At 41.7% G+C, this 14,970-nt stretch overlaps 1 protein-coding gene across 4 annotated transcripts in view; it reads left to right on the forward strand.

The window, feature by feature from the left end:
• Window positions 1-14,970, forward strand: part of NRK (Nik related kinase) — a 117,820-nt gene that overhangs the window by 89,940 nt on the left and 12,910 nt on the right. For all 4 annotated transcript variants that reach the window (XM_069811110.1, XM_069811107.1, XM_069811108.1 and 1 more), the window contains 8 exons: window positions 2,450-2,623; window positions 3,461-3,590; window positions 3,968-4,126; window positions 6,416-6,559; window positions 7,819-7,953; window positions 9,995-10,095; window positions 10,642-10,791; window positions 14,061-14,220. In XM_069811110.1, coding sequence (XP_069667211.1) covers window positions 2,450-2,623; window positions 3,461-3,590; window positions 3,968-4,126; window positions 6,416-6,559; window positions 7,819-7,953; window positions 9,995-10,095; window positions 10,642-10,791; window positions 14,061-14,220 — 1,153 coding nt within the window. The remainder of the gene's footprint in view (window positions 1-2,449; window positions 2,624-3,460; window positions 3,591-3,967; window positions 4,127-6,415; window positions 6,560-7,818; window positions 7,954-9,994; window positions 10,096-10,641; window positions 10,792-14,060; window positions 14,221-14,970) is intronic.

Genomic DNA, 14,970 nt, shown 5'->3' on the forward strand with positions numbered 1-14,970 from the left:
CATGATAAACACTGTATCCATTTCTTCTCCGCAGCATTTTCACTCTGAAGTCCTGCTCTGTCATTGCAAATTATAGCTATAAGCCTTGAAAAAATGTATAGTTTCAGGTTCTGTGTTTCCTATAAAAATGCTTACATTTACCTACGAAATTGCACTTCTTTCTTTCTCCTTGTTACTGACCTGGTAGTAGTTTCCGATGTCAATGTATTTCTTGAAGGCACTGGGCAGGTTGCAAAAAGCAACACTGTTGATTATTGTTGGTGTGCATTGTTGCTATTTTTAAAAATCTTGACTTTTTTATTCCAATCTAAAGAGAACTACTGCTTACTACTTAAAATATCATCAGAAGAGGGGGAAAAACACTTCATCTCTCCCTACTGGCTTAGCACAAATACATGTCGTCTTCTCATGTGTCATGTTGTGGTTCCTTCCCAGCTGTAGTTTCTAGCAGAAACTTCAAGTCATGTGGATTTTCCCCTGTGATAAATATTAGTGCAGAAAAGATGAAGACTGACAAAGCAGAACAATGTTCTTTGTGGTTGGATACCAAAAAAAATTACAGTAATAAGACTTGTACTCAGCATCAGAGCACTTCTCGCATATTGCTGAGGGTACTCTCATTTCACAGATAGGGAAAATAAATTGCTGTGAAACTGATGTTTTCCCCAGAGCTGCTTGTGTGAGCTGTGGCAGGGCTAGGAAGAAAAAGGACTTTTCTTTACCTCTGGTGTGATTTCTAAGCTTCAGACCAGAGTGGCATCCTTCCTGACTGGGGAAGGACTCCTACTTTGCCTTCGTCCCACCATCTTCGAGGAGAAAAGACCCTGCTTCGGAGAAGTAATTATAAATGGGGCAAAGCCAGTACTTTTCTTGTGGCAAAATCAGCCCAGTGCTTTCACTTTCCCCTGATATCCGGGCACTGGAAATGGGCTGCCTGAGGGAGAGGAGAAGGATGGAGTTGTCGAGGCCCAGACTGAGGATGAGGGAGGATGGAAAAGAGTGGAGGTCACATTCTGGTGGGTTTGGGGAGGACAGTGCGGGAGGGAGAACAGACAGATGACTGCCACTTCTCCTCACAAATCTCTCTGATGCCTTCCAGTCTTCTCCCTCCTTCTCACTGAGACTCCTATCCTTTCCTCCCACCTCTGTTTCACCAGCCACAGCCATCATGAGTGTCCACGACTTCTTCCAACGTCCTTTTCCCCGGCCCATCAGCATGAGCTGTTTTGAAGTGGTTAGGGTGTGCCAAATGATTCAAACGGGGGTTTGGTTCAGTTCAGCTGAACCTGACTCAAAACTGAAAAAAAAGCTCCATACTGGCTTGATTCCCTAACCTCAAATACTGACATATATGTTTTGGTTTGGTTTGGTTTTTTGTATCTAAATTAAAATGTTAAATACTTAGAGCATCAATTTGATTTCTAGTTAATTACTTGGCTTTTACAAGGCAAATGTCTTTTTATTTAGAATTATCTACTTCTTTTTTTTTTCATATTTTAGCCAGCATTCAAAAAAGCTGATCTGATTTCACTAGATTGTTTATCACAGTCAGTACAATGCACAGACTTGCCTTGAATTCAACCAGCCAGAAACTGCTCGAGTTTGGTCGTGCTTTTTGCTTCGGTGTAATTTAGGAGGAATTTTCTAGTGTAGCGCCTGACTCCTGTCACTCTACGTTCCAGTGCCAATGGTGTTCAGGTACCCTGACTGATCACAGCCAGGGGTAGATCCCTCTGCACTGCCCTCGCCATCTGGGACACCGCTCGCTTTATACATCCCATCTTTCTTCCTCTCAAAGCTTTCAGCCGTGTATTCCCAGAAACCGACCTCTGACTCGGTATTTTGTGCTGTCGGGGAGAGAGCTTGTGTGGTGCCTCACACCTTGCATAGTTTACAAGTATTTCCTTGAGGCTGGTGGGATCCTGTAAGGAGGTCTGCAGTACCAAACATCATTGTACTGGAAATGCTGGTACTGGATCCTGCTGAATGTCATTCTACAATAAGGTCTCCTAATTCAGTAAATGGAAAGTAGCAATGAAATGAATGGTGAGGGGCTTGGAACTAAATGCAGGTCCAGAATCAAGAAGTATCTACTTCTGACCGTGGCAGGTAGAGGTCAGATCAGAATGCTAGGACAAGTCATTTGATTCTGTCTCAAGCGTCTCTGAGGATGAAGTTGCTTCTTTACCTGTGGCTGAGGTAACGTAGGTGAGGAACGTCTGTGGAGCACTTCAGCAGTGGAAGCCAGTGTTGATGTCTCCAGTGTTTGCCACACACTTTTGTATTTATTTTTTTTATTTTAATCTTTCCATAGGGTTTGTCTTTCCACGATGCATCACACAGAGCACCCCTCCCATAAGCTCATTAGTTATTGTCCTAATTAACAGGGTTGCATAGTGCATTGGAAGTATGCTAAATGTGGAGTTTAACTATACGTTCTCATGTGCAGGATCAGATTCTAGGGAAACAAATTTCTAGCCCCCAAGAAGGCCTCTGGAGTGTAAACAACCAGAACTATCTCCTGCCAGATCTCCTCCAGCAAAGCCAAATTTCGGACTCCTCTGTGAACCCACCAAAAGTGCCACTGACTAGCCAGGAAACTCAGAACAAACCTCTGAGTAAGGTAAGAGATAAATTACAGATCAAATGAATTGTACCATCGTTTTCCTCCAGCCCTTAGGAGCCTGATATTGAGAGCCTTTTAACTTCACCTATCCTGTCTCTTTTTATGATGAGATTTTTCACCACATCCCTTCTTTTCTTTAGAAGTTTTATCTAGGGGACTAGGGGACAGAGAAGAAATCTTGAGCTCCCTAACAGATTTTATTGTTCTGCTCGTTTCCCCCATCTCTCTCTCTGCTCCCTTTTCTTTCCTTCCCTTTTTTCTCCCCTTTTACACAAGCTAGAAGGGCTCGTACCCTCTGCTCCTTTACCTGTCACGTCAGCAGCACAGCACTCTCATCTGCCTCTGCTCATGTCCCTGGCTTTCTTCCATCCACGTCTCAGGTGGGATTGCGTGAGGGCCAGGGCAGCACGTCCCGGCAGCCCCGAAGGGACTCCAACACCGCCGTGAGGGTCTCCTGGGGAGAAGTGTGTCACTGGGGGCAGATAACGGCTCTGTCAGGGGTCACCTCTTAAACTGCCTTACTTGAGGCAGCGGTGTCCTCCTCGCTGCGAAGAGATTTGAGCAGTGCCCTGTTGCAGGTGAGACAGCAGGGAGCGAACGACGTGCTCTTCTTCTGGGGACTGGTTATTTCAGCGCCGTGCCTGGCTAAACTCCCTGCTCAGGCCTCCCCTTCTGTCGCTGAATTTGTACCATGTATCTCCTGCTTTAAGACTGCTCATCGTCTCTGAGCAAGCCACATGCCATTTCTTCTGAACCTTGGAGGCGTTGCACTGCTGTGTGCTGTCTGCTCCCCTAGCATCGTCTTCCTGAAGTCGCTCTTGGTTTTCATTGTAGGCCTCCTGCACTGAAAGCACACCTTCAAAGAGCAGTACATCGTCCACAGCATCGTTTACTGCATTCATAGATCCTCGACTTCTGCCAATCACCCCTCCCACCAGTCCAGTAGGACCTTCCTGTAGTTCTCGTGAGTATGCTTTACCCTTCTCATAAAATGTCACTCCTGGTTTCTTTCTTTTTGGGAGTGGGGAGGGCCAATTGCTTGGAAATGGAAATTCTTAGTAACATCTTCAGAAATTGAAACTCCGCATCGCTATGAATTTTCATTGTACTGCTTTTGCCCTTCTTCCAGATGTGGCTTGCTCTACTCTGCTGTTACCACAGTGTTTACTCAGGAATGCCTGGGGAATCTTCCAGATTATATTTTTTTCCTCTGGCTATGTAATGCTCCTGAGGTGTTTTCTCACCCCTCTGGGGTTTCTTTCATTCGGCCATAAACAGGTCAAATGTGAGATGTAGGCAAACACTCACATTTTTCATGCCTGCATATGTCTTTCATTCTAGCATCTGGTGCAAAACCTGAACCTGTCAGGAGGGAAAACGCAAGGAAGGGCTCTGTTGTCAACGTCAACCCGACAAATATCCGCCCGCAGAGTGACAGTCCAGAAATTCGTAAATACAAGAAGAAATTCAACTCGGAGGTCCTTTGTGCTGCTTTGTGGGGTAAGCTCAGAAGTACTTGGGCATGTGTATGGACGGAAGGCAGCAGCAGGAGAGGCTGGCAGTATACGCCAGGCAGATTTTACAGTTGTATTGCACCTCTCCTGTCAGAAAGTCCTGGAGTGGATCACTGAGTAGATATCACTTGCATGACACCGCCTTCCTGGTAGAAGATGGCAAACAGACGACATGCAGTTGTGTCGTGGTTTAACCCCAGCCAGTAACTAAGCACCACGCAGCCACTCACTCTCTCCCCCTCGCCCTGTGGGATGGGGGAGAGAATTGGGGGAGAAAAAAAAAAAAAAGTAAACCTCATGGGTTGAGATAAGAACAGGTTAGTAGAACAGAAAGGAAGAAACTAATAATGATAATAATAACAATAATAAAATGACAAAAATAATAAAAGGATTGGAATATACAAAACAAGTGATGCACAGTGCAATTGCTCACCACTTGCCGACCAATGCCCAGTTCATTCCCGAGCAGTGATCCCCCCAGTTTATATACTGGACATGGTGTCACATGGTATGGAATACCCCTTTGGCCAGTTTGGGTCAGCTGTCCTGGCTGTGTCCCCTCCCAACTTCTTGTGCCCCTCCAGCCTTCTCGCTGGCTGGGCATGAGAAGCTGAAAAATCCTTGACTTAAGTCTAAACACTACTTAGCAACAACTGAAAACATCAGTGTGTTATCGACATTCTTCTCATACTGAACCCAAAACATGACACTATACCAGCTGCTAGAAAGAAAATTAACTCTATCCCAGCTGAAACCAGTACAAGTTGCAAAGGATTTTGTGCATCAGAATGGGAAAATGTTTTGATCAGGCAGCAAATTGAAACTGTGCTCATTGGAAGAACCAAAAGTTGCAAATGTTTGAGTAACTTACGCGGCTCATAATACTTACTCTTGTCTTAGCTGCATACGAGTACAGCTGATCACACTAAGCCCTGACCCAGTGGAAATAATCCAAACCTGAAGCCTTTTGCTGTCATGTGTGTTAAGTGTTCCAAGAATCTGAAGAAGGTCAAGCATCAGTCTTTCCAAAAGCTTGGCTTCCTTAGTTCCTGCTGTCAGTGCTTACTCAGAACCTCGCTGGATCACCCTTTTTACAGGATCAGCTTCACATGGTGTAAAACCAAGATGAGTGTAGTCAGGCCAGTTTTCAACAACTGTAGACCTTGTCCCAGTCTCACACTAGCTAAGCTCTTCAGTTGTTTTAACCATCTTTCTACTTCAGAAGAACAGATGTATTCTGTGGGACTCACCCAGCCTTTTACTCCTCCTCACTTCTTGAGTCTGGAATGGAAAATTAATGAAGTAGATGAAACATTATCCAAAGGAAATGTAGATTTCCAATTTACAGCTTCACGGATTTTGTGTAATGTATGTTTGTAGGAGTCCAAGATTTTAAATTAAGAACAGAGCTGTGTGGTAAGGTCTGTAATTAAATGTGCTTTGCGGCTGAAGAGCACCAGGTACTTGTCACAGACCATTGCCAGTAGAGGAGTTGGCTTGTTACAGCAGGATACCTCGTGTCGTTTCTTTAGAACCTGATTAGGTTCTATTAGGAAACGTAGCTGTCATGCCAGCCGAACACAATTTTTGACATCCTCTCATGTCAGCAACTCACTGGAGCCTTTGCTTCCTTGGGAGCAGTTGGATTTCAGATGGATTCACTCCTTTAATTTGGCATTTGAAAGCACTCTTGCAAAACACAGACCATTTTCAAACAAACACTCCACTTCCTCCCAACAGCAGCCCTTCTTCCCACACGTTTGGCCCTCCTGTGATTTGAGTGTTGTATTTGGGAAAAGATGGGGTTTTTTGGTTTGGGGTTTTTGGGGATTTTTGGTGTTTTGTTTTGGTTGGGTTTTTTTTTCTTTTTAATTGGTAGAGACCCTTAGATCATTTAGTTGGATCTCTTGTGTTGCCAGTGGAGTGGTGCTGGACTGGAACTTTTGCAGTGCTCACAGGCACTTTCCAAGGTCACCTGAGAAGTTCAAGTTCACAAAGCATTTTCCTTTTTATTTAAATCAACATTGACTTCAGCAGAACTACTCATCCTTCAAGTTACATGAGTATATAAGTGTTCTGCTGGGTAAAAACTGTAATGGTGAGATCCTTTTTTTTTTCTATTCATTTTTCTGGGAGGTCATCTACAGAGCAACAGAGAAATTATCAGGTACCATTAAGTGAGACTAAGTAAGAATCAGTTCTCAAAACAGTGAACGCTCAGTGCCCTCTGCATTATTAGGTGATTTATGCAGTACTTTTTTCTGTGTATCAACAGGAGTAAATTTACTGGTGGGAACAGAGAATGGATTGTGGCTGCTGGACAGAAGTGGGCAAGGAAGAGTTTATTCGCTGATTACAAGGAGACGATTCCAGCAAATGGATGTTCTGGAAGGACTCAATGTGCTAATTACTATATCAGGTTAGTTCAGTGTCTAAAAGTATCTGACCTGCATTGGGGTTGGAAGCAATTAAAAAGAAGAATTAGGTTATAAACTAGGTTGAGGAATTTCCTCTTACAGAAAATCACAGGACAGTTATTCTTGTTAATAGGGAAGCTCTCTTGAATTTTTAACATTTAATTCTCAATTCAGAGAGGCTTTGGGGTATTTCATTACCCAGTTAATGTGTAAAACGGTTTGTGGGAAGTATGAAGTGTTTCATATCCTTAAAACGAACTGGTTCTCAGCAAGTTATAGTTTGTCAGTCTGTTTGCTTTGTTTCTGTGATGGGTGAGCACCTAAGTGCAATTCTATTAAAATATCATTAAATGAGCTCATTCTGTGTTCAGCAAGATGTAGGAGCAGTAACATGAGAGTGATCTCTGCTGTGAAAGCATCAGTAACATTAAATGGAGTAGCGTCTTCAACCTCTGCTGGCAAGCAGCTTGGACTCTGTCCTGCAAGGCACTGAGGTCCTTATTCCCCATGGGTGAGAGTGGCCTCAAAGGGTGCTTAGTACCTAACAAGGTCAGAGATGTTGGTCCAGCAAGGAATGGCAGCTCCTTGTCTCCAATCCAGACTCACCACGGTAGGTGATGGTGAGAGCTGTTTGTCCCATAATGCCGGGTCCAGTTTCTTACGTGGGACAGTCCTTCCTTTTAGACTGACCTGTGATCCCAGACTGCTGTTGCCCGTATGTACTTATGAACTAAAGCAACAGAAAGACTGACTGAGATGAAAGATGACAAAGGAATTCTCACCTGGAAAGGTATCCAAAAGAAAATAGCTGCTTGTAATGAAGATTGTCAGTTAATTAGAACTAATTGAGTCACGTATTCAAAATGGCCATTGTAGGCCATACCTGTGTTCCTTCCTTCACATCAAAGAGTAAATGCCAGATAGGCTGATTATTTCTGGTAATACATGCGTCTATAGAGACCTATTCTTTGGCCTGAGGGAAGAATTTTAGTCAGATGTGAAAATCTTGCATGAAGCTTGAGTCACAAGGTAAGCGCACGTGTGCCAAATACCATAGGATTGCTCATGTTCCAGTTCCCTCCTGGGTGTCACCATCACACAGGGCTTTTCTTTTGCGCTGCTGGACTCTTCTCTCACCTTGACGAGGCACGCAAAGACCCGCTGTACTCCAGGTTACAAAACTCTGGGTTTTCGTGAGTGTGGGAGACTTTGTACTTCAGTGAGTTAAAGTATTATGTCTGTCTTCTCTTCCAAATCCTAGGGAAGAAGAATAAGTTGAGGGTATATTACTTATCATGGTTGAGAAATAAAATTTTGCGCAATGATCCAGAGGTGGAGAAGCGGCAAGGCTGGGTGTCTGTGGGTGACCTGGAAGGCTGTGTACACTACAAAGTCGGTAAGGACTTTTTGTTTTTCCCTGGATGAGCTGCTTAATCATCCTCTTGCATCTTGTGACACCAGCATTTTTCTTCAGCTCTGTTTCAGGATTGTATTGGACTGAATATCTCTGAGTTCTCTCAAACCTCCTTGTTTTACATGGCAGATGCTTTGCTCCCTGTCATCTCAGGTAGTATCTCTTCTTGCAGCAGTTACCGGATGACCTTATTGGAATCCCCTGTGACGGCTGGAAGAAGAGACTACCAGCCCTGGTCTGTTGCTCAGTCAGTTGTTTAGAAGTTCCATAGTTACTTAAGGTTTTAATTAGACTGACTTTTTACACCTCCATGCTATTCAGCTTCCCTCCTGGCTCTGAGTAACTGCTAAGAAACTGGACTAGTGAAGTGCTAGTAAATCATATTTGTAGGATGTCCATAGGTGGATCAGATTGGATGTGTTACAGCTCATCCCTGTCTCTAGATCATAAAAGACCTAAATATACCTTTGTTTAAACTTACACACTGGAAATGGTACCATAGCAGTTGAAAAACCATCTTGCTTTTATTTGGCTTTCAGGCAGTTCATTCTTGAAGATGAACATCAGTATTGTGATAGTTTCTGTCATTTAACTGCATGAGGGGGTGTGATGTATAGCCAAGTTTTGCTTTGGTGAAAGATGGTATGTGAAAGTGGCACTTTTTTCAAAGTCAAATAGAGAAATGATATAGAGAAGCGCAGGAGGCGGCGAGGTGGCTGGCTCTCATAAATACCTTGCTTGGTATTTTTTTTGCTTTTATATTTCATGGCTTTAGAAGTGGCAACGGTTAAATCCAAGAAAGAATGTGAAACAGACGTGCGTTGTTACTTTCTTTGTGATTATAACTAAGCACCCACATATTCCACTTCAGTTGCTCATCTTTGGGTTTGGTGTGGTTTTTTTAAAAAAATTAAAAAATAGTTATCCTAAAATTAGGTAGGAGCTTCTGTTTTTACATATGACAAGCCATTCTTACTTTGACAAAACAGCTGCTGTTGTTTTTCTCGTGGTGAATCTTCTTGTAACTTGACCTTTGGTTTTACAGCCACTTGTCCAGGTAGAAGAGGAAAAGGATGTGCTGTTCTGCACTTCGATGGAGTTTAGGGTTTTTTTTCTTTCTCTGCCCATGCGAGATTTTCCTGACCGGCATCTATCCTTATCCACTCTTCATGCCTCTGCTGTGTGTTTGGCTAGTGTGAACCGTTCCTTTTGTAAGCAGCAAGGGCTGATCAAGCCCTTCTCCCACAGAAAACAAACCTTACTTCAGTAGCATAACACCTGCATCTTTTAAAAATCCCTGCCAAGCAGACACTGAATATAAATTGAAGGGTGAATGCGTTGGGATGCAATACCCTAGTGTTCTGTTTCCAAAGCAAATGCTTGTCTATGGCAGAGTGAAAAGACAATGTACAAAGAAGCCTGAATTTTCAATGCATGATTCTTCATTTATTCTTGATGGGCCCAACACGACCTTAATCGACTTAGAGATATTGCTCATCTCTTAAATGCTTACTCATCTTAGAAACGTGGGAGTCCTTCGCCCACACTAGCACATGGGGATTTAACCCCCACACATGAACAATGAAATGAAAATTCATCCTGCAGAGTGTAACAGAATTGTTCAGCCGACAACCACCATTCCTCCAAAAGTAGCTTATTCACAATCAGTAATGTTGGTGTATGTTCACACTTGAAAAATAAAGTAGGGTTGGCTTAGCTGCGGGGTCAAGACCTTTTTTTTCTTGCTAATAAGATTTTTTTTTTTTTTAAATAGATATATGAAAAGCAATATGTAAATGTTGTTAACAGTCATCTGGCTTTACTGAGAATAAATGAACTATAGGTTTAAGTCAAGGTATTGTCACTGGTGATATTAAACATTGATGTCCAGAATCCATTAGTCTCCCTTGCTGGATAATGTCTACCTCTACAAGTAGTCCATTGAAATTATTTCCTGTGATGAGATGGTCTTTGATTTAAGCGTCTGTCTAGTACCTAAGGAATTGTTCTTCTTGTATTACAGTAAAATATGAGAGAATCAAATTCCTTGTAATTGCTTTGAAAAACTCAGTGGAGGTTTATGCTTGGGCTCCAAAGCCTTATCACAAATTCATGGCTTTTAAGGTAAGTGAAACTTCACTTTGGTTCAGATTTATCACTGTCTCTCACTGTCTCTCATCTACTCTTTGCTTTTGCTTTTTGTTGCTTTGTATAACATTTATTTCTAGTTAAAGATAAAATGCATATTCTTTTAAAGAAAATGTAGCTCGTTTGACATACATTGGAGATGGCAGGCATAAAACTGTCACAGTCATGATTCTGTTAGATGTGAATAACTTGTTTCAGTGCTGTGCCAAAATGTGCATTGGAGTTCACAAAGTTGATGCTGATTTCCCTCAAAGGAGGAGGAAATTAAACATGAACGGTACTCAGCCTAATTTTTGCCTAGTCCGTTTCTAGAATCTGGATTTTTTTTTTCAAAACACAAGTGAATTATCCAGCTCTCCTTGCAACTCAGTGGCTGATGGATACTTAGCTCCTTAAACATAACATATTATTTAACAAAAATAGCTGTCTAACTTTTGATTTTTGAAAATTCTTAAGATCATATATGTAGAGCTGTAAACCAACAGCTTTATTGTGTTATATAGTATATTTTTCTTTTTCCAGTCCTTTACCTCACTTCATCACAAACCACTGTCAGTTGACCTGACCGTTGAAAATGGACAAAGATTAAAAGTCATATATGGCTCACTAGTAGGCTTTCACGCTATTGATGTGGACTCTGGATCTGTGTATGACCTGTACCTTCCAACACACGTAAGATACTCCAAAAAATTACATAAATGCCTCTGGTTTTTGGGCTGTATATTGATGATGATCAGGTTAAGAGTTGTGCTGTATTTCAAGAGACATGGTAAGAGAATAATTATTGTACGCCAGCTAATAGAAAACCACTTTTCGCATACTTTTATAACACTGAAGTTGTGTTAAAAGGCTTTTATCACATTTAAAGTATCAATTTTAATGGTTTAATGTCAGAAAGTCTGTTGTACGGACACAGTACTATTTTTAATTGATATATCCTGGAAATTTAGGACTTAAGCAATCAAAGACACAATAATATCTACATGAATTTAGGTGACTTTTGCAATCTGCCACTGTGCTTTTCAATCTTGCTCACAAGTTGATTAAATTATCACTGAATTAAGCTGATATTTGGCCTGGATTACAAAGACTGCTGCAACACATTTTAATCTTGATCCACTGCAAGCATGTTCCCCTTGCACCAATGAGTACCTGTAGCTAGAGGAGCCAGGTATACATGTGCACCCATGAATAACCCCGATTTCTTCACCATGGAGCAAAGTTGGATTTGTTTCCCATGATTACAGATCCAGGCTCTGTGTGCAAAATGCGATTTGCCTTTCAGTCGTGACTTTGCAGAAACCCAACTTCCAGACTAAATAAATTTGCTGATCATCTTACTGTTCAGTTGCCTGTGAAATCAGGCCTTAAATTCAAACGAATTTTTACATTTTTCTCAGGATTTTCTCATTAGAGTGTCAAGAAGTTGGCATGAAGGTGTTGATTTCAGGTTGATGTGTACATACTGCATTGTGCATCTGTTCATTGAGGTGATGGTGATCACTAAATTCCTGCTTAAACTCAGATAATAGCAAAGTAATTCCCTTGCAGAAGTGAATGACTCGCACAGGGCTGTCCAATATGAAGTCGGTGCTATGGTTTTAATCTTTTTGTTTGTTTGTTTGCTTATTTTTTAGCTGTTAGTTCTTTTCAAAGCTGTGAGTCCCAAAAGCCAGAGAAACTTGGGGGCTTAGGTCCAGAAAAGTAGCAGGTTCCCATGGCTCCAGTCTGAGGGGAGGCTCCTGGCAAGGAAACTTCTGTGCACACTTGAAAACCTCCCTGAAGTCAACAGAGGTCCGTAGGGGCAGAGAGTCAGCTCATCCAGGTGCCATGGCCTCCTCGTCTCCCAAGGCAGTGTCCCCCAAAGTTATGCTCAGGAGGTCTGAAGAAATCTCATCCCAGATCTGCATGTTGCAGCCTGCGCCTTGAACCCTGTCATTTTTTAACTTCTTTTTCTCCACTCTCAGCCCCACGTTTTCAAACCAAATGAAAACCCATGCGTCCCATGCAAGCCACTTGATCACTCTGCTGCCCTGACAAGTGACAGCCTTCAAACTCTGTCAGACCTGTGGTTTTGATGGACACGATGTTTGAAGGTGGCTGTTTATAAACTTCTCTTAATTAGAAAGTAACTTTTCTAGCTGTTCAGAACAAACTGTTGAATCACCTGCCAAAAAGCTTGTACTGTTGGGGTTTTTTTAGTATTTGTTTTGCTAGAGGGTTTATTTAATCTGACAATTAGTAGCTTTGTTAACTATGCAACCAGGAAAAATTCACATCAGTTTATAAATCTAAGCGTGGTGCCTGCATACCATTCCTGGAAGCTGGTTGCTGAGCAAGGTGAATAATGACTTGTCAAAAAGATCATTAGCATAATTGCCCAAGATAAGAAAGGCAAAGAAAAAAGTGAACCTTTTTAGAGGCTTTAGTTTTTCAACAGGCTGCAAATATAATTATGTACCTGATGAGAGAGATTTCCCAGGTGACCGTCCTGAATATGTGGGGCACCTTTAAGACTGACTCCCTTTGTGTGTGCTCTTCAACCAAAAGTTAGCGTGTACTAAAAATATATTTTCCCTTTAGAGTCTTAGACCTGAAATAAATCTGCTGCTACAGTGGCTCTATCTTCTTCGGTATTTTATTATTTTAAAGAGCATCTGCTAGAGTTGGATAATTCTCTCAAGGAGCTTTGTGGTGGCAACAGACCAGACTTTTAACAGGCTGACTTTAGATACTCTTGCTTTCTGGTAGCCTCTTTTCCTGGTTCCCCACCTCTTTCTTCATCTCTTACCTGCTTCGATCGCTCATGCGAGTACCAAGGCAACGCATTAAAATTGCTCTGCGACTCTGGATACCCGTTCTAGTGTTACGGATAGTTGTTGCGGAGGCACGGAGTCAAGTGGTTGGCCTGAGTGTATTCAGTTTGGCAAGTACAGCTTCAGTGCTTCTTTTACTGTTCATTGTGCCCTTACGGTGTGCATAAATGTATGTGCTTGAAGAAAAAAAGATCTGTGTGTTGCTGGCTTGTGAAAATGATGTAAAACTCCCGTCATGTGCTTCCTGTAAAAATATTAATTGTAGTGGTTTTAATTTACTCTTTAACATCCTGTTTTGAGTAGTGCTTTAAAGAAGGAAATGCTTTGTTACTGTTTTTAAGGCTGTCCTCTTTTTCTTTCAAAAACGCTTTCATAAAACCCCACCTTCATGGTCGTGTACTTAGACTTTTTTTTTCACTTGGGACATGTTGGCTTCTGGGAGAGATTCTAGTGCATTGAACTGCTGTTAAAATAATTTGTGAGAGTGAAATGCACTGTTCCTGTGGCATGCAGAAAACGTATGCTGAACAGCATTTAAATGGGGAACTATTTTTAGTGAAGGATGTGGGAAGGGAAGGACAGTGTGGCTTGTATTTGAAAGGTCCAGGTAACTTTTCAACTTACTGTAAATATTGTTAAATTTACAGGTTTTAGCTTGTGAGTGGGGTTAGGGAGATAGCATGGAAAGTGAAAGCACAGATTTCCTGCAATGTGGAAGCTTTCATCCTTCCTCCATCTTCTGAAATAATTGCGAATTCAAATTTATTTCACCTTTCTTCTATTTTTATAATGCAAGTGGTCTGTAGTGACAAAGTAAATATTATTGTGTCTCAGTGGCTCCATGGCTTCTTGAAACCAATTAGTACTGGTAAATATAAAGTGAAATATTGAATGTTGATTTGTTTGCAAATCTACTATCATATTCAAAGGGGGGAGGAGGGGAGAAAGCCTGTCTCAGTGGCCAGCAAACAAACTATACAGCCTTTCTGAAAACACGCATTTCTTTCACTTTCCATGAGCCATGAACTAGTTCTTTTTATTGCTCTGCCATGCTAGTTAGATTGATGTAGTCACTAAAACCGCAGTCCATTTTCTGATATAAATCTTAGTAAAATATGATTCTAGATCCAGGGGACTATTCGCCCACATGCCATTATCATCCTCCCGAATACCAGTGGAATGGAGCTTTTACTCACCTATGAAGATGAAGGCATCTACATTGATATATATGGGCATTTCACAAAGGAGACTGTTTTGCAGTGGGGAGAAATGCCAGCATCTGTAGGTATGTATGAAAAATAGCACTTTATAAGATTCTGCTGCGTGAAGCCCGACTTCTTTATGAAGTTTGTATCCACACGAAAGTGGTTGTATGGCACATAAAGCAACTTCTGAGCAAACCAGGTGTGTAAAGTGTAAACAGATTTATGCACGTTTGTGTTAAAACAGCCAACGATTGCAATTGGGTCTTCACGTTTGGATCGTAGTTTGTATTCTTGTCACGCTGTTTATTGCATCATACCTTGACCATACGGCCAAACTTCACTGAGGATGCAGTTTACCACCAGTTTCCACAGAAAGAATTACGTGAATTAGAGGGGGAAAAAAGGTGCTCTTGTTTCCTACTTTGATTGTTCATAGCCCATAGCGTTTTCTGTAAAAATTCACAACTATAGAGAGGTCACTTACTGAAGAGGTCTGTAACTGCTCTCAGATGGCCCCTTAATTTTATCACTTTAAATTCACAGTGCTGCCAGCTTAGGGTATTTCTAATAGATTCTCAGTCTCCCTGTGCTTGCAGTTGGCTTTGTAGGAGGAGATTCTGACTGTATTGTAGCCAGGACAGCTGTTTGTTTCACCTTCCCCAGAGGGCCTCAAGTTAACAGTGTGGGGAAAACCAAGAACAACACAGGCAGATTTTTGTTTTTATTATTTGTTGCTTTTAATTTCTTTTCTGGCTCACTCCTGTTCTTCTGCATCTTAAAACAAACATACCAACAAACAAAAAAAGCCCAAGACACTGAGATTGTACAAA

This window comes from Haliaeetus albicilla, chromosome 23, assembly GCF_947461875.1.
Source record: "Haliaeetus albicilla chromosome 23, bHalAlb1.1, whole genome shotgun sequence".
NCBI classification, from domain to species: Eukaryota; Metazoa; Chordata; class Aves; order Accipitriformes; family Accipitridae; genus Haliaeetus; species Haliaeetus albicilla.